Source organism: Mirounga angustirostris, unplaced genomic scaffold (assembly GCF_029215605.1).
Source record: "Mirounga angustirostris isolate CCGP_5_RB_7025 unplaced genomic scaffold, mMirAng1.0.hap1 SCAF_9, whole genome shotgun sequence".
NCBI lineage: Eukaryota > Metazoa > Chordata > Mammalia > Carnivora > Phocidae > Mirounga > Mirounga angustirostris.
The window spans coordinates 39,837,073-39,855,759 of record NW_026991717.1 but is presented as its reverse complement, the minus strand read 5'-3'; the positions used below and the strand labels follow the sequence as shown (position 1 = coordinate 39,855,759).

The 18,687-nt window shown below is 52.8% G+C and overlaps 1 protein-coding gene across 1 annotated transcript in view; it reads right to left on the bottom strand.

The window, feature by feature from the left end:
- MEGF11 (multiple EGF like domains 11) overlaps positions 1-18,687 on the bottom strand; it is a 261,614-nt gene that overhangs the window by 175,999 nt on the left and 66,928 nt on the right. Inside the window, exon 6 of the mRNA XM_064570282.1 lies at positions 87-179. Coding sequence (XP_064426352.1) covers positions 87-179 — 93 coding nt within the window. The remainder of the gene's footprint in view (positions 1-86; positions 180-18,687) is intronic.

The window sequence follows — 18,687 nt, the reverse complement described above, 5'->3', positions numbered from 1 at the left end:
CACAAAGAATTCAGAATGTACATGGCACACCCCCCCCCCAAGCCACAGCCAAGGGACCTCCTGGCCCCCAAAGACCCCAGACTCACCGCTGGAACAGTCGGGCCCTCCCCAGCCGGGCTCACAGTGGCAGGTGTCCGGGGAAACACAGCGGCCATGCACACACTCCTCCGTACACAGGGCTGCAGGGGGCCGGCAGAGAGGGAGGAAGCACAGGAACAGACAGTGAAAACCAACCATCTGGTCAAAGAGCATAAACCACTTTGTAATGATCTCCTGGGGCCCAGGACTGCTCAGAATGCATCACTGGCTTTGGGGAAAATCAAGCTACTCCTGACCCGCGTCATTTCATTAACTCTGAAATGGATCCAACAAGAGTGTGCTTCATCCCAGCCTCACTTCCTAAAAGGAAACCCAAGCCCAAGAAAGGGCAGCCTTAGCTTTTCAAGAACATTCTCTCTAAGATTTAACACTTGGAGACCCTCCACAAACCCCAGCCCTAAATCCACACTCCTGCTCTCTTTCCCACAAGCTCAGGAAGTGACCTGTCACGTCCATCTTTTGCTTTTCCCGGTTTCTTTCTACAAAGGCCCCGAAATTTATCAGGTTGCCTGCAAAGAACAGGTTCCTCTCCCGTTTCCCCCACCTCTCTGCTCTCCTCCCCAAATGCCCCTATTTTGGGGCTCTCAAATGTCAGCAAATCTGCAAAGTACACAAATGCTGAGGAAAAAGCAACAGCTAATTATAAGAAAGTAATTAAGAGAGACATCTACGATGATGATAATTGTAATTAGAAAGCGCCTGGCAATTTCTTATCACGCAGTCAAACGCTATAGCCTCCTGAGCTGGGAGGCAGAGGTGGCAAAGTTTCCATCTACTTCCTCCAGCTCCGAGAAGGCTTACTGGCAGCAGTTTGAGGAAGGGGGATTATTTCTCTCTTCCTTTGACATCTACACGTTCTCAAGGTCGTCCTCCACTCCTGAGAGATCTGCCCCACCATCAAATCCATCAGTGAAGGATTAGAGAAAACCCCCATTTTGCCACCCAGGCCAATTTTGTAAGCTCGGGAAATCAGCAACTACCATCGACCCTGTCAATTTCTTAGACAGGATCTAGATGAAGGGCTTTTTTCTGACAAGCAATGAGAGACCTTCTCTCCGCCTGGAACTGGCCTGGGTGGGGGGCCACAGGCGGCCCCCAGTCCTGAGTCCTGACGGACAACCACTGACCTCCAAACACCCACTCTACTCCCACGTCCACTGCCTGGTCTGAACACCCACCTAGAGGCCACACGGTCAGGTTAGACAACAAAGTCCATTTTATGGTCGGTGTGATGCTGATGGTGAAGCCATTGCCTTGGCTTTGCCCAAGCCCCCATGCAAAGGCACCCAGAAGAGCCATGTCAGATGCCCGACTGGTCAGTGGTCTGCAGTCAGCCTGCCCTCTCCAGACCTCGCTGTGGTATATCAGGGGAGGGCCCCAGCACCCATGTCCTTCGCATTTGGACAGGTGGCTGTCAGGGAAGGTTCTGGTCTGTGAAGTTTTCCACCGCCCCGGAGCTTCGGGGAGTGGCAGGGGGCCCACCAGCTAACCCAGTTCTCGCTGGGGAACTGGGTTGGCCCCTGGCTCCGGCGACCAGCTCCACTTAGAGCCGCAGTGAGCTGCTCACCCAGCTGCTGGCAAGACCTCGTCTGACCATGCCTGCTTCCCCGGCTCTTTCTGCTCTGCTGGATGTTCTAAACAAACTCAAACAGGTGAGTGTGCCCAGAACACACCGGACACGAGATGTCCATCCCCAGGCTCCCCGTCAGAGGCCAGCACCTCAGCCCAGCCAGCTCCAAGCCCTGGCCTCAGCTGCTTCTTTCCCCCATCTGCATCCCCATAGGCTGAGGTCCCCGCATGGTTTACTGCTGGGTCCCTCCCATCAGCTTGTCAGATTAGCTCAAGAAACCTCCGCTGCTTTCTCACAGCACACCTTGATCCCCGGGGGCTCTGCTGGGGGCCAGTGAGAGCAGACAGTGAACAATGAACCTGCCAACTATCAGGGCTGGAAGAGACCTCAGAGAAAATCACGTCCAACCCCTTCATTTTATGCACGGAGAAACGGAGGCCCAAGTGTTTGTGAGCTCGTGGACAGAGTGTGGTCTCCTGGCCTGGAGGGAAGGAGCTTGGGGATGAGCTTCCTGAAGGTAAAGGGAGGGAAGAGGTGCCCAAGACCGCGGACCTTCAGCTCTCACCCACCTGGATGCCTTCCCCGCCCCGATGGCTAGGGGAGCCAGCCCAGAAGGACAGCGAGTGGGTGACCCCCAGGAGGGTGAGAGCTGAAGGCAGAGGCCAGAGAAGCTGCTCCAACTCACTGGGCGCCCTGCAGGGGGGCCGGGCAGGGGGCGCAGAACAGCTCAAGGGAGGAAGGATGAAGTACCCTGCCAACCATCGCCTCTCCCTGGCCCTTCTCACCCTAGGGACCTGACCACAGGCCTATCTCCTGCGCCCTCTCCCTAGCTGGAAGGGCAGGGCCTTCGGGTGCTCTGGGCAAGCTCCACACCACCTTTTCCCTTGGTCTCTGCCCCAAACCCCAGGGATCCCCTAGGACAATCTGTCGAGCACCTCCCCCCAGCTCAGCCCTGTATCCAGCATGCTGGCTCCCAGTGACCTGATGTGCGGAGATGAGCCATCCCACAAAACCTGGGCCTGGCTCCAGGGACGTTGTTGCTGTCCCCGTGGTCCGTCCAGACCTCGTTATCCCCCTCCCCTCCTCATCACCCTGGGATTATGCCTGGGTGCTTTGCTTGTCAAAACCTCAATCCATTCATATTTCATAGGTGTTGCTTAGACGGTGTTGTTTGAAGCATGAAATATTGATAGCAAATATCTGAGGCTCAGATGGCCAGATGTGGCAACTGGGCCACCATGTGCTTATGGACCTGGTGGGGAGGGGATAGGATGCAGGTGCCGTGAGGAAAGTCTCCTGAGGAGGAATGGAGGGGAGACCCAAGCTCCTCCCTGGGGCTGGGGTTCCTGACTCCTACCCCAGACCCTGCACTAGCCCAGAGGTGGGCAGCCCCTCTGCAGAGGGCTGGGGTGTACGGGTCCCCTGAGTTCTTTCTGACCCCAGCCCCCCATGCCAGCCGACCCCCCAGGAAGGGCTGAATTAGGGTTCTGCCACCCTGGCCTCCCTTTTCTCCGGCTCCTGTAATTCCCAACAGGGGCATTTCGTTGAGCCCCGCTTCCCACTGCTGTCCCCCCAACTGCTGTTGGGGACATGCCCGCAGTGTGACTGAGGGCCAGCCACCTCCCTTCTCCCCGCCCCACTGAGCAACTTGAACCTCTGCTCTCTCAGCTTCCCAGCACCTACCCTCCTGCCCCAGTCCTGCTCCCAGCATCCGGGTGCCGGAGGTATCTTCAGTGAGAAGCAACACAGCAAAGACTACACCAGAAAGCCGGGTCTGGACCCAGAGATGCCACTTAGTAGCTCTAGACCTCGGGCAAATTCACACCATCTCCATGTCAGTCCCCATCTGTTCAGCGGGGGGGACAGTGACAGGACGGGCCTCAGGCTGTGTGTGAGGATTATAGGAGTTGACAAAGCACCCAGAGCAGTGCCTGGGGTCTAGTAAGTACTATGTGAGTCTTGCTATTGTTATTTAGTAGGGTATTCTCGGACTTGAGGCGAGGGCCTCTGCACACTAGCTGTCTCCCTCTCTCCTTCACTGAGGCCCTACACACATGGATACAGGGGGAGGTCTGTAGGGATCTGCAGATAAACCCTGGTCGGGGATGGTATGCTGGAGGGTGGCCCCGTCTCCAGCCCTGCGGGGGAGGCCAGGGTGGGAGACAATGTGATAACCTGAGTCTAAATTCCGTATGTGTCGATGACAATTACAGGACAATAAGCAAATTATCTAACCTCTTGTGCCTCAGTGTCTTCATCTGTAAAATGGGGACAATAATAGTACTTAACTCATGTGTTGTTGCAAAGATTTAATGAAATACATGTAAAATGCTAAGGCCGGGGCGCCTGGGTGGCTCAGTTGGTTAAGCGGCTGCCTTCGGCTCAGGTCATGATCCCGGGGTCCTGGGATCGAGCCCCGCGTCGGGCTCCCTGCTCAGTGGGGAGTCTGCTTCTCCCTCTCCCTCTGCCTGCCTCTCTGCCTACTTGTGCTCTCTCTCTGTCAAATAAATAAATAAAATCTTTAAAAAAAAAAAAATGCTAAGGCCAGTGCCTAGCATACAATACGTACTCAGTAAGCATGAGCTGCCCTGATTATTTACATGCACACACATACTCATACACACATACACATGCGTGCCCCATGCGGTCTGGACTTGATGTCTAAGCCAGCTGACGGCTGCTACCACGTATCACTGCTTCCTGTACATTACCATTTTCTGAACACCTACTATGTGCCAGGCCTCGGAACTTCCAACACATGCTGTCTCCACTTCTGTCACAGGCCATCCCAGTACACCTTGACGGAGTTAGCAACATCAGCACCTGTCTCTCCTTTGTGAATCTCTGGAGTTTGGGAGGACAGAGGCCACTTCCTACTCACCCTTTTTAAGCTCTCATGCTGCCTGAAACAAAGCAGCTGTCTCAGTGTTGGTGGGTCCCAAGGAGAGAGTCATCTGCTCCAGGAGAGAGACCCCAGAGCACATGCAGGGAGGGCCTGGCTATCTCCCCCGAGCTCGACTTCAGAGCTCAGTCACAGAGAAGTCACCAAATCTCGGGGCCCTGTGCATTGGCTCAGGCGGTTTCTGGCCATGGGGGACCGGGGTGGCTGGGGATCTTGAGCAACGGCGCTGTGGGGTTTCAGAACAAGCCCAGCTACAGGTGGGAGGAGATCTGGGTTGGCGACCACCCGCATCCATCTCAAAGGTGTCAAGCATCCCACTTTCCTCTCCAGGCCCTGCAACTTCACCTATAAATTGAGACCAGACCAGATGAGATCTGCAAAGTCCCATTCAGCTAAGAATCATCAAGAGCTACCATCCTGCCCAGCCCTACCCCCTCCAGGAAATGCCTGCATCACTGCCATTGCCCTAGTCCCACTTCCTGGCCCCCCCAGGAGCCCCCCCTCTATGGCCTAGTAAACCTGTACTCTTGACATCATGGGACCCTGGTCTCTGTCCTCCATTCCTCTGGAAATGGCACTGGATTAGGAGGCAAGGAGACCTGAGTGGGAGTTCGGGCTCCATGCGACCTGCCATAGGACCCCAGGCAGGTGGCTTCCTCTCTTCGGCACTGTAACACATCACCCTTAAAGCTCCTTCTACTGCAGACACCCCTAGATACTTCCAGGGCCACTCTGGCTCCACCATGTCACCTTGCAGCAGATGGAAGCTCAGAATGCTTCCACTAGGCTCCCTGGCCCTGGGTCACCTGAGTCACCAAGGCCAGGGGTAGCCTCCATCACCCAGTTCCACCAAGAACCTAGGATGGCTTCAGCCACCCAGTGTGCACATCTATGGAGGTAAAATATATTCCCACCAGAGGCCCCTTATGTACATGAGGCTCCCCCTGACTGGCCCAGAGCCCTCTCCTTCCACTGGATCCCATGACACACTGTATGTGTGGGAGGGGGCCCAGTTGATGGTATATAGCACACTTGGCCTCCTGCCACTTCCCCCTTTAGCTCGGGTTCATTTGGTCTCCCCAGCTAGAATGTGAGCTCCTTGAGACTAAATCCAGAGCCTTAAATATCCCCGGATCTCCCCATGGGCCATACCTTACAGATACTCCATGTGTGGCTGGTGGTGACTCTTCTGAGTGTCTGTCCTTTCCAAGGGACATTTACAAGCCAGGAGAAAAGGCTCGGGATGTAGAGGGTGTGGACATGTGACCCGTGAGGGTCAAGGAGGCTGGGACTTGTGGGGGAGCTGTCTAGCCCAGAGAAGGAAGTATTGGACGGGAGGCAGATCACAACCAGCTGGACAGTGGGAGCCATTCGGTCCTAGGGGGCAGATTGCCTCCCAACCCAAGGCAAGACTTCCTAACACCTGAATGGGTTCAGCAGTTCAGAGGGCTGTTTCCATAGGGAGGGAGCAACCTATCGCTGGGAACACTCAAGCCAAGCACAGAGAACCTACAAATGCCCGAGGGGAGGGGTCGGCAGGCAAACTGGCTCTTGGGCCAAATCCCACCAGCTGCCTTTTCTGTGAATAAAGGTCTGCTGGAGCAGAGCCATGCCCATTCATGTACTTATTACCAGGGCTGATTTCGCATGACGAGGACAGAGTGGAGCCGTGGCCACGGGGATGGATGGTCAGCAAAACCTAAAATATTTACTCTCTAATATTTTATGAGGGGAGGGAGCCCTTCTGCTCTAGAGGGTTCCTGGTCTGGTGGGAAATCAGACTATGGGACTTTAAAGGTCCTTTCTCCCCTTCTATTCTTCTATCACTTACTCACACCCAGGTATGATCCGATGGTGAAACACCCATTGATGCCCAGCCTCCTTTCTAAAGCAGTACTCCGCATCCACTCCAAGCCATGAGGGGCCGTCAAGCTGGGACGCATAAACTTCAGCAGCCACAGACACTCAGCTGGCCCTTTATTTGAGTCTTTCTGTCTCCCCGGGGCTGGGGACGAAGACTATGGAGGATTTAGTGACCCTCTCCTGTGGCAGCTGGTGGTCTTGCTCAGGTAGACACCAGTCACGGTGGTGGGAAAAAGCCAAGTGATGAGTCCTTTCTCTTTGCTGGGCACTGAATTCCCATTGCCCCCCCCCCCCCTTCATCCTTGAGGCGGGCATGATTACTATCCCATTTACAGTTGGGAATCAACCGCAGGGAGGCCTACATAACTTGTGTAAATTCCCAGAGCTGCTGTGCAAAATCAGTATTTCTCAACCTTGTTTTCACAATCAACCCCTTCTCCTCTGGGAACCACTTTAGACATTTTTTTTTCTTAATCACTCTCTCTCATGAAATTTTGATACCACAGATATACATTCAGTACCTACACAGATATACTGAATATACTGAATATACTGTACCTGAATATACTGAATATACAGTATAGTACCTGAATATACATTCAGTACCTACACAGATATACTGAATATACTGAATATACAGTACCTACACAGATATACTGAATATACTGAATATACTGAGGCCTATGTGAGCTTCCTGTATAAACAGACTGAGAACCAATCTCCCCCCCCCACCCCCCCCACCCCCCGCCGCAAGAATGTAGAGTTGCCATCTGCCCCTCTGGATCATTCTCTGCCCTTCTGTGCCCCGAGAAGCAGACCTCCGTGGACTGCATTAATGGGCTTCCTTACCCTCTGGCTTCTGGATGGGTTTGGCCAATGGGAAATACCAGCGGGAGATGGGAGGGCAAGGGGTTGGCAGTGGTGGTGGTCTTCTCCCCTACAGCTCAAGGTCAGGGGGCAGGCTGCGGGGCGGGGAGCTTCTTGCAGCCCAAGTGTGGAATGGGCCTCCTCGGTTGCTAGCCCTAAATGCACTACCATTTCCTATTGGTTTCCTTATCCCTTCCTATGCCTTTATAAATACAGATCCCTCCCCCCACCTGAAAGTAGAGCGTTCCTAGGAACACTTTGTGACCACAATGGCATAAAGCGAAAAGGCGATTACCATTAACTTATAGGAAAAAATTCTGACCCAAAAAATCACCTCTTAGGCTTTTCTGATACCTTATGCCACCTCTCGCTAACAGATGCACAAAATGAAATTGAGATAAAGCACAGATGCTCAGACACAATTCAGAGCTATGCAGGCTTGCTGCTGAGATGCTAAATGTAGTTCCCGGGGAAGGAGCTTGGGGCACCACTCTGACTCCTCCGGGTGCGTGCTGACTTCATAACCACTTGCTGCAAAACCAACGCTGAGCACTATTTTCACTTTCACCTTTTTTCATAAAAGTAAAAATCCTCTTTGGATTTCTTTCTGTTAGAAAAACCAGGTACTAACGTAAAAGTCTTTTTTGTTAAAGCAAAATGGCATAAGGCGAACTTTTGATAAGTGGAGGGTGCCTGTAATCATTCTATTAAACTCTCCTCGGTGAACACACCATCTGTTTCTCACCAGGACCCTAACAGACCCAGCAGCCGAGCCAAGGCTTGAGCCCACATCTTTGTGATGCTAACAGGCTCTTCCCCACATGCTCCACCACCACCTGGACCCCCAGTTGAGAGAAGTAAGTTCCAGCACCAGATAGGTCACGGATTTGCCAAGTCCCCTCCCTCCTCTGGGTCTCAGTTTCTCTGTCGGTGAAATGAAGGGGTTGAAGGACATGATCCAAATGTTCCTTCCAGCTCTGGGAGTCTAGGGCTCCACTGTAGCAGCCACTGGCTTCTGGGCTTACTGATTTATACCAAGTTTGAGAAGAATCCATTCCACAGACGCAGGCACAGAGCATGCCATGGAACAAATGTATCCTGAGATACCGATGCAAGGCTGGAGCATCAGTCCTGGGCCGGGAATGAGCCCCGATAAGCAGCCCAAGACCCAGCACAGGCATCTTGGCATCAAGCAAAGAGGTCTAGGTCAGACTTGAGGTCTCCTCTGCAAACAGACCGCCGAGACAACACTGGCCCTCCTCGACCAAGGCACCCCGTCCGCCATCCCTCGGTCATGGTGAGCCCTCTGAATCAATTCTCACTCCTATTAGCATTCCACCCAAGACGACCCATAAATCCCTGAGGCGTTCGTGGTAATATATTTTGCCTGGCGGTTTTGAAATGGTCTGACTAGTTAATGGAACTATAAAAATTACTTACATGAAAAGGTCAAGATAAATAAAGACAACTTCCATGTTCCCCGGCCAACCAGGCTGATCCCCAGCTAGGACGAAAGAAGCAGGGAGCCAGGGAAAGGAGGCGGTGGCCTCCCAGAATTCTGCAGCACATGGCTTCTGGAGCTTCCCCCCAACCCAGTGTCCCTGGTGCCCCCAGGTACATTGATCAGTCCTCCATTAGCATTCTTGGCAGGAACCACAGATCGGGCTTTCATCTGATTCTGCTTGGAAATAAAACGACCTACATCCAAGTAGGCCCAAGTGCCAATTCCAGAGTGACACACTTAGCGTGAGTGATTCTGCCACACCCAAGGTCACGTGGCATGTGGCAGGGCGCTGGTACAGGAGCCCACGTCGGGAAGTCACCATACAATTCATCAGATGTGTATTACTCGTTCCTTTATAACTACCAGCCCCGAGTCCCCTGCATGGCCAGGAAGAGTCAAAACACCTGGCCCTCCCTCTCAGCACATCTAGAGCTGGCTTTGAATTGCTGTGGTCACATCTGGCTCTAAGACATAGTCAATCAGAACAAAAGAAAGGAAGCATTTCACCTGCAGGGCTGGTAAGATGGAAGGACATTGGGAGCCAGGAGCTCTTCTTGTCTGGAGCTTATAGGCCTCCAGGTCCCCCTTCTCCCCTCTGGCGAGGGAGAGGGGGTGGGGGGGGATGGGCACCAGGAAGGCTCACACGGGACTTGGACAGGTAACCAAGGGTTTGCTGCTCCCACCCAATCTGCCAAGCTGGCCCATGGCCACTCATCTTAATTTGGTGGTGCCTTTGCTGAATTTTATTCTTGGACAGCTAAAAGCCCGGATCCCTGTACTGCTACTTATTAGCTGCATGTCCATAAGCAACACGACTTGTCCTCAGTTTCCCCATCTATAAAATGGCTGTGGGCTTAGACAGTTATTGCAAAGAATAAAAGAGTTGATTCATGCAAAGCACCTACAGCCAGAAGTCAGTTATAAGTGCTGCTGGTTGTTTTTGTTCTTTATGCTATTGTAATTAATAGTCCTTTTCCTAGGACTGCCTAGGGGAGCTGGGATACCATGTGCCCAAAGCATTCTTAGGTTCATTTCCAGCTCAAAGGATGAGAGAAAGGCCTATGTGAGACCTGAAGAGACTTTCTTGTTCACCGAGGCAGGGAGGGGGGATGCAGCACTGGGAAGCCTGGAAGCATGGACACTGGGGACAGGCAAGGAGGATCCACGGTTCAGGCTCAGCTCATTGGTGAATTATAATTGTAATTCCAGAGAAGAGAAGCCTGGAACAAAAGGAGGCCACAGTCTGGCTGCCAGGCCCTTTCTCTCCTAAAGGACTGTTGGTCATGCTTCCAGGGGGGAATGTGAACTTGGGTGGGGGTGGGCTACCTGCTGCCAGGTATCCTCCCTATTCCTGTGCCCCCTCTGCCCATTCATGCAAATACCCACCCACACATGCACCCACTTGACAAGTGTTTAGCCAGTATGTGCTGTGTGCTGGGCCCCCTGGGCAGGGATTATGCAGAGGAGTCCAAAATGCAGAAATGCAGGCCTTGTCTGGCCCATGGGACTCCTCCGCACAGAATATTCCTCCTCTTGACCCCTTGGGAGGCAGGGTGCCCTCTCGGAGAGTTGTGCACAGAAGGACTGCACTCGGATTCCCACAGGGGCCAAGACTGGGAGGAGAGCAGGGAATGGACTTGGGAGCCAGGCTGTCTGGATTCAAGTCCTAGTTCGGCCACTTCCTAATTGGGACCTCAAGCAAGTTACTTTCGTTCTCTGGGCCTCCGTTTTCTCAACTTTAAAATGGGGACAATGGTCCTCTACCTTATAATTTGGTTGCAAAGTTAAACCGTCAATACAAGTAAACTGCTTAGAACACTGCCTGGCACATAGGGACCGAGCTATTTTTTTTTTTCAAGGTCCTCTATTCCATCCCCCTCCCTTTGAGCAGTCACTGGCTCCAGAAGCATTTATTAAGCACCTACTCTGTGCCAGACACTGTGCTAGGTGCTGGGAATACCATCAGCGAGTAGGCCACAGTCCCTGCTTTCACAGGGTGATGCTGGGAGAGGTAGCCAGCAGCTGAGTGCATGGGCAAGCAGGGAGGTGGATGGCTGAGTGTTGGGGGGGCGGGTAGGCAAGCAAGTGGGTCAGCAAGCAAGGACACTGAAAGGTCTCTGGTGCTGGGGCGCTGGGGCAGTGCAGTCGGTTGAGCCTCTGACTCATGGTTTTGGCTCAGGTCATGATCTCAGGGTCGTGAGATGGAGCCTTGCATTGGGCTCCGTGCTCAGTGCAGAGCCTGCTTGTAACTCTCCCTCTCCCCCCCACAAAATAAATAAATCAATCCTAAAAAAATTGTTAAAAAATGAAAGGTCTCTGGGGCTGAAATCACAGCCAGTTCAGAGTACCCGGTGGGCACCAACAGAAGGGAGGCAATTCTGTATGTTGGCAGACAGGGGAAAGGCTTCACAGGGAAGGGGATGCTTGACTTGACCTTCATTCCTAATGCATTTATAGAGCACCTACCATGTGCCAGGTACTGTATCGGCTGTCCCACAGACCATGAAATTTTGCGTCTGAGGGTTTTCGGCTAGAAGGAAACTTCCCTTACCTTCCTCCTTCCCACCTCTCACCTGCCCAGCCCAGGGAACAGGGAACAGGGAACTCTTCTGTTTGGCACATGGAACTTCTGGCTGTGAATGAGCCTCAACTCCCCCTACCCTGGGCCTTCACAGAGCCTGGAACTCCATCTGCAACCCAGCTCTCCAGCTCTCTTACCACTTCTGCTTACCCATCACATTAACTTGGATGCCACTTCCTACAGGAAGCTTTCCCTGACTGCACTGCCCAACCCCCCACCTCCAGGCTGTGTTGGTTCCCTCCCTGCTCCTAAGCATCTGGTTTGCCCCATAAGGCACAGAATGGACTACTCTATGCCACTTATCTATCTCCCATAAACTCCACGAAGGCAAAGAATGGGCCTCTGTTGTTCATCCTTATGTTCCTCACCTAGCATGGTGCCTGGCCCATGGGAGGTGCTCAAAAAATAAATGTTGAATGAATATGTATCTGAATCTACAAAGGATCTCTCTCCTTTCCCTTCATGCTGAGCCCTACCTGTCTCTAAGGTAGGCCACACAAGTCTGGTTGGGATGGAATACGTAACTCAGCTAAGAGGCCAGGGCAATGCCAAGAAGTTCCAGATCATCTCATGGTGGCATGAAACGCTCTTTAGAAAAATTCCAGTGATTCTCTGGCTAACAGACAAGAACTGTTCAGCCAAACCCAACAAGAAGGATTTCATTCTGGGGTTTGGGCCTCCCCCTTCTAGCCTGGAGCCCTGGGGTCCATCAATCATCAAACGCCATATGAGATCGCAGACTCCCCTAGGCATCTTTTTTGTATCTCTACCAATCACCCAAAAGTATTAGCCTGCCTCTCATGGCTTGCCTCAACATGGCTTAACTATTAATAATGGTTTATCAATTAAAATTGCCAACTTGTCAGGCTATCCCTTGAGGGTTTCCACATAGAGCAATCATGTCTAACTACTGGGCCTGACAAAAGCCCCAGTGTTGCAGTCAATTCCCTTGATCCATCCTGCGGGCCCCAGAGCTGCCACTGGGTGCTCCTGGTAGGCTCGGCCCTCCTCGCTTTGTAAAGGATTTTCCTGGCTGAGCTGTTCAAACCACCAATGCCGCATTCCTGCAAGGAGCAACAGCTTTTCAACTTGTTAATGATGTTGGAGCATACGGCCTGAGTCAGCAACCCCCAGCACACAACCCAAAAAAATCTTTTTCTGGGTCTTTTCTTTCCCATTTGACAGATGCCAGGCTTTCTCTAGAAAGACACATTCTGACTGATTGATTTTTTTTCTTTGGGACATTGATCCTCATCACCTACAAGGAAAGAAAAACATGAAACTTGTCGAGTATTTTTTTTTTAATGCTTTGATTTAAAAACCAGTCCCCTGGTTCTGTCTTGCAACTTGCCTTTCCTGAAGGAGCTGGCCCCTTCTCATGGCCACACATGACAGAGGCCCAAAGGAGGGGGCACTGGGAAGCTGGGCAGATGGATGACAGAGAGACCCCAGGCAGAAGGATGTGATTAAGCACATGGGCTGAATTCAGGATGGACAGACTTGGGGTCAAGTCCTGGTTCTTCCACTGAACGAGCTGTGTGGTCTTGAGTCAAGTGAAATGACCTAACATCGCAAAGCCTTGGGTTCTTTATCTGTGAAACTGGACCAACAGCACTACCTAAATAAAGGGTGATGGGGGGCAGGGGCGCTAGCTGAAATAACTGAGCAGTTGACAGAGCAGCTTTTAGCAAGAGCCCCATAAGTCTCAGCTCTTACTATCATGATTGGTTTTAGAGGAGGCAGCCCACACAGGATGCCCGAATATGCTGAACTCAGGGACCTCAGCAGACACCCAGAACCACAGCGTCTCGGAGCAGAAGGGGCCAGGTCATTAGAGTCCCCACTTCTACCACCTCATCCAGAGCTTGGAGCCCCTCCCCCACATCCCGTGCCAAACTTCGACAGACATGCCTCTACAAGCAGGGAATGCACTCACTCTGTCCCAAACTCATTCAATTGCATCCACACCCTCAAGTGAGAAAGGCTCTCTCCAACCTCTGGGCCTTTGCACGTGCTGTATTCCTTCCTGGAGCCACTCCTCGCCCTCCTCTTTGCCTGGCTAACTCATCTCTCAGGTCTCACCTTCAATGGTGCCTACTTTAGGAAGTCAACCCTAGCCACCCTTGATAGATGAGGTGCTCCCGATATGTGCTCCCCTAGCACCTGCCCTTCTTCATCAAAGCACAGGTCACAGGTCCCTGTCTGGCTTGTTGACGGGTCTTCAGCACTGGCCCAGGAGCTTCTGAAAGCGAGTCCTCAGGGCCCAGCATAGTACTGGCATGGAGCAGAAGCTTGATACACATCTGCTGAATCTACAAATGAATGAATCAGTGAAGCCCCTTCCGTTTATGAACAGCTCTGATCACTAGAAAGCTTTTTGCTTCACTGAGCTGAAATCTGCCTCCTTGGAGCTTGCCCAACTGCCGTCTTACCCTTTCCTGTCCCCCAACCTACGTCTCTCCTGATTCCACATAACAAGCCTTCGGGGAGCTTTTCTCTATTGGAACGGAAATGGAGTAATAGGACCCCACAGCTTCTGAGCAGCATGTGGCTGGGACCTAAGGTGCCTGCCCATGGAGAAGTGTCCTTCCTTCTGTCAAAGTTAGTCTTTTGTCCTGGTCTGCAGCCAGGCTGCGGTCACCGACCAGCACGATGAAGCCCACCCAAAGTATATGAGCACTGTCACTGCCCCACGCCCCCAGCAGCGAGCAGCCCGCAGTCCTACTGGGTTTAAACCTCATTTCTATTGAGAAGCTAAATCAGGAGCTACTTAGCACCACTGATTTAGGGCTTTAATCAAAATAATGCAAAGTGAATAGGAAAGGCAGCTGTGAAGGTCACTGTGAAGTGGTAAGAAGGTCAGCGGCTCCCCCCACTGCACCCCTGCCTTCTCTGCCTGCCTCTTTGCCCAGCCTGAGGACCCCTAAATTTCCTTGCAGTCCCACAAAGGGGAGTTGGTGCTTTTATGAGGCAGTCCCCTTCACAATCATACCCCCTTACAGCCCAGGCTCTATTTGTTTCTCACTGGGCTGCTTAGGAATTTCCTGCCACCTCAGGACCTTAACACTTCTCTTCTCTAAAAAGACCCTGGCCTGAGAGTCTAGAGGCTTCTGCCTGTGCCCCAGCTCCTCTGTGATTAATTGGCCGTGGGGACCCCTTACAGCCTCTGCCTGAGCACCGCAGGTGGTGACAGGACGAGGCAGAGGCTCAGAGTCTGCGGCATCTGAGGTCCCGTGAGCGGGGAATTTGCAGTCCTCTCCTGCTCAGGTTCAGAGATGTTGATTTCTACACCCCCCCCCCACTCCCCCACCTCCACTGACCCAAACCATCCCTGACCTGGGGCCAAGCCCAGAGTGTTTCCTTACATTCCAAATAATGCTATTTGAACATTTAATGCTTCGGTAATTAAGGGGAAGTGTTATTTTTAAATTACCTTTTTAATTTTAAAATCGCTATGGCCTGTCCCTACAGCTTCTCAGTGGCAAAACCAGGATTCAAGCAGAGGGCTCTGCAGGCCTGGACCTGGCACTCCTCTCCCCATGCTCCCATACGGCCTCCCGAGCAGACCTGAGCCTGTCAGGTAAAGGAACAATGCTGCCCGTGGGCTGGGTGAGCAGGGAACGCTTCCCAGAGGAGGAGAAAATGCCCCAGTTGGGTGGCATGAAGCACCTCACGTGAGCAGACTGAGATCTTGGACACCCAGCCCCGACCAGCCCTCTCTTCAGACTCCAGTGGCCAGGGCGTGGTCAGCAGCCTCTCGCTGCTCCAGGACAGGACCTGTCACCACTCTGGCCCTGGCGACTTGGGTGGAGGGAACAAACATCCCATGAGCCTCCCAGTCTCACTCTGCAGGATGCCCCTGCCCTTTGCCCTCCTCCTTATTCCCTGCCCTCTCCCCCTGTCCTGCCCTGCCCTGCAGCAGCCCTCAGCTACACAGAAAAACTGCTGAGAAGAGAACAGGCTGGGACTCTGTTCTCCCCTAAATATTTCGCTCATGGGCCTGTCTCTGCATCTTTGGGGGAAGCATCACCTCAATATCCTTGCACCTGAGAAAATGACAAACATGAGGGTCATTTCCTGTAGCACTGTCCAGAAGAGCCAAAGCTTGGAAATAACCTAAATGTCCATCCACAAGCGAAGGGGCAAAGAAATGGCACACCCACACTGTGGAATACTGCGCAGCTGAAAAAAAGGAACCAGACCACTCTTCCTGTACTGCGAACTTCCGTTAGAGCCAAAGGGAAAAAAGTAAAGGTAGAGCAGGGTTTAGAAGATGCTGCCTTTGGTGTAAAAATGAAAATGTGTTGGAAAAGACTGCACACGTCTATTTCCTCCTCGGTGCATAAAATAGCACTGGGAAGATGCACCAAAACTTGCCCCAGGAAGGACATGTGGGAGAAAGGCTTTAGAGTGCATCCCCTTTCTAGTGGTTTTAAATATTGAACCAGATGAAGCTATTGTCTGTGCAGAAAATAAAGATCACTTAAACTGTAAAAAATAAGGCACGCCATGCAAAAGGCTTCTGTTAACATACAGAAGAATCCTCCAGGAGAGGAAACACAGCATCACATGTTCTAGTCCCAAGTGAGAGCGCCAGCCACCACCGCGGGGGCCGGAGTGGGCGGGACTCAGGACTGATGATGAGTTTTGCGGAAGGTTAATTTGAGTCATGGGGCCAAGCACTGCGTGCAGGTCAGTTCTCCGGCTGACTTAGGGCCTGGAAGTCACCTCTCCAGCAATGACCAGGTCTCCGTCTCCCCCAGCCCTGACGACAGCAGGTTCCCCAGGGCCACTGCCATGCACGGGAAGGGGTGAGCGGGCAGCAAGGGCTGCCGCCAGCCTTAACACAGCATCGTGAGACCCAATAAAATACAATCGCCCAGATTCCCGAGGTGGCGGTTACTCCTGTGTCACACAAAGAGAAGTATTGATTCTCTCAAATAAGACCCTGGTTCTCCCTCATTCCCACTTTTATCAGCCTAATCTGGTGAGATGCCTGCCTTCTGGTCCCCTCCTCGGTCCCTTCCTCTGTCGTCCTTCCTCTTTGTGTTCCCTCCTTCTCTCCCACCCCTCTCCCTACTCCCTCACCCTGCTGGCTCCACTTTCCTTCTTTAACTCAGCAATTCACAGCCCTGCTTACAAGCTGCCTTCTTCCCTTCATCTCCAGGGATGGTCCCCTCATCCACACCCAGTCGCTCCGGCCCTTGGTGGGTGATGGGTTGGGGCAAAAGGAGAGAGGAGGAGGGGGAGGGCAGGGGCTGCAGCGTGGCCCAGCTGGTCCTGTCATTTCAGGTCAGAGCCCCGCACCCTAGAGGAACCTGCAGGAAGGAAGCTGATGGGCACCCCCACCCACCCACCCATTGGTCAGCATCAGCTCTTGAGAGGAAGCTGCATTCCAGCAGACTGCAGCATGCTGACAACACATGAGCATCTTCTTTGAGTCCCTGTTCCCTTCCTTCTCTGTACCCCCCAGACTAGCGCAAACTCCCCCTTGGAATGCTGGACTTTCCTTTCCCTGTTGCTGCCCACCCACGTTTCTCCCTTTTCTTTAGGGTTCAGGCCATGCCCCCGCTCTTGAGGTGTCCAGCGCCGAACCCCAGCTGTCAGGGAGGTGACATACTCTACTTTGTATCACAGTTCTGGGGACCCCTGCCTCCTAATGATCTCAGACTCCTTCAAGGTTAAAACGGGTCTTCTCTATCTGTGCCCTGCTCTCTCCCCCAACCCCGACCCATTACCTAGCATAGTATTTACAGAGGAAAGCAATGTGGCAGGTATTGGCAGAAAGGAAGGAGGAAAGGCAGAAGGAAGAAACGGAAGAAAGATAAAACTGATTTCTGCCTCTGACTTTTCCAAGCATGTAGTAGTTACTCTTCATCTGGCACTTGAGCATTTCTAAAGCACATTTACATTCGCCATTCCATCTGCTTCCACGACTCCCCTAAGAAGTTGGCAAGACAGGTCTGTTGTTATACTCACTTTACAGATGGGGAGGGCGAGGCTCAGAGACATGAAGGTACTTGCCCAAGGTCACCCACACCAGAAATGGCTGAGAGCCCCGATCTCCCAGCCCCATGCCCCCCGGCACTGTCACGGCCTCTCTCTTCACCTGTAGTGTTCCCTTGGCCCGTCCCCTGGAGCGCTGGCATGGTTAAATATCACCTCTCGTGGAGGGCTCATCTTGCAAGCTGAGCTATCAGCCACTGGAGGGCAGAGACCCCTGCCTGATGCTCCTTCCAGTGCACAGACAAAGCCCAGAGCCTGGCATTGGACAGTGGCCCGGGGATGCAGCCATAAGGCAGGCCTTGCTCAAGGCCCGGTGGCAAGGAGCTGTGTTGGGAAGGGGGCCAGGAGCCCTGCCTCACATGGTGCCCGAGAACACATGCTTTGAGAAACCAGAAAGCCTAAAAAGGCAAGACACTTGTTTTCTCCTGGGGGCAGAAAAGTACAGGAAAAGTTACCAATCAACCTTTAAACACATAAATAATGTTGCTTCTTCTACCCCCTGTCCCAGAGCACCCAGGAACAGCAGGCACTCAACAAAACATTTTAACAAAACAAAAAGAGACAAGATCAGGCCCAAAGTGGTGGTGCGTGGGTTGCCATGGAGTCGGACAAGCCTTCAGAAGGCCGCGGTCAAGGCCGAAGCCCACTTCCGTGGCTCCCTGCACACACGTGTGGACACACAGCCCCCAGCCCCTGCTCCATGTTCCTCCAGGCCCCCCCGGGAGGAGACCAGGTGAGTGCTTCTCTACGCCCCAATTTTCTCATCTGGAGAAGGAGGAAGATGACACCTTCCTTATTGCAAAGTACATGGAATAGCAAGTGGTCTGCAGAAAATACAAGGTATGGTAGAGTCGCTCAAGTGTGGGCCCTAGAGCTAGGCTTCCTGTGTTCAAATTTCCATTCTACCACTTACTAGCTAGTTACTAGGGCAACTCGCTTAACTGCTAGCTGCATTGTTTCCCTTCATGCCTGCAAGAACAAGCAGCTGGCAGGCCCTACAGGTAAGGGCAGCCTTGGCCTTGGCACAGGGAGAAACAAAGGGGGTGGAAGAGAGCCTGAGGGCAGGTGTCCGTTACCAGAGCAACTTCACATCTTCCTAGCATGTTAGCAGTGTGCCAAGACCCTTCTTTCCCATGATCTTGCTTTCCCGCTCCCCTCCCTACTTGCAGCTCGTAGCCAGGACTATCTGTCAGGTGCACATGGAGGAGGACCCCAGACAGCTCACAGGAGGCCGGGGACACCACAGATTCACAGCAGAGTCATTGCAGAACCGGGTCCCACAAAGCCTGCTATAG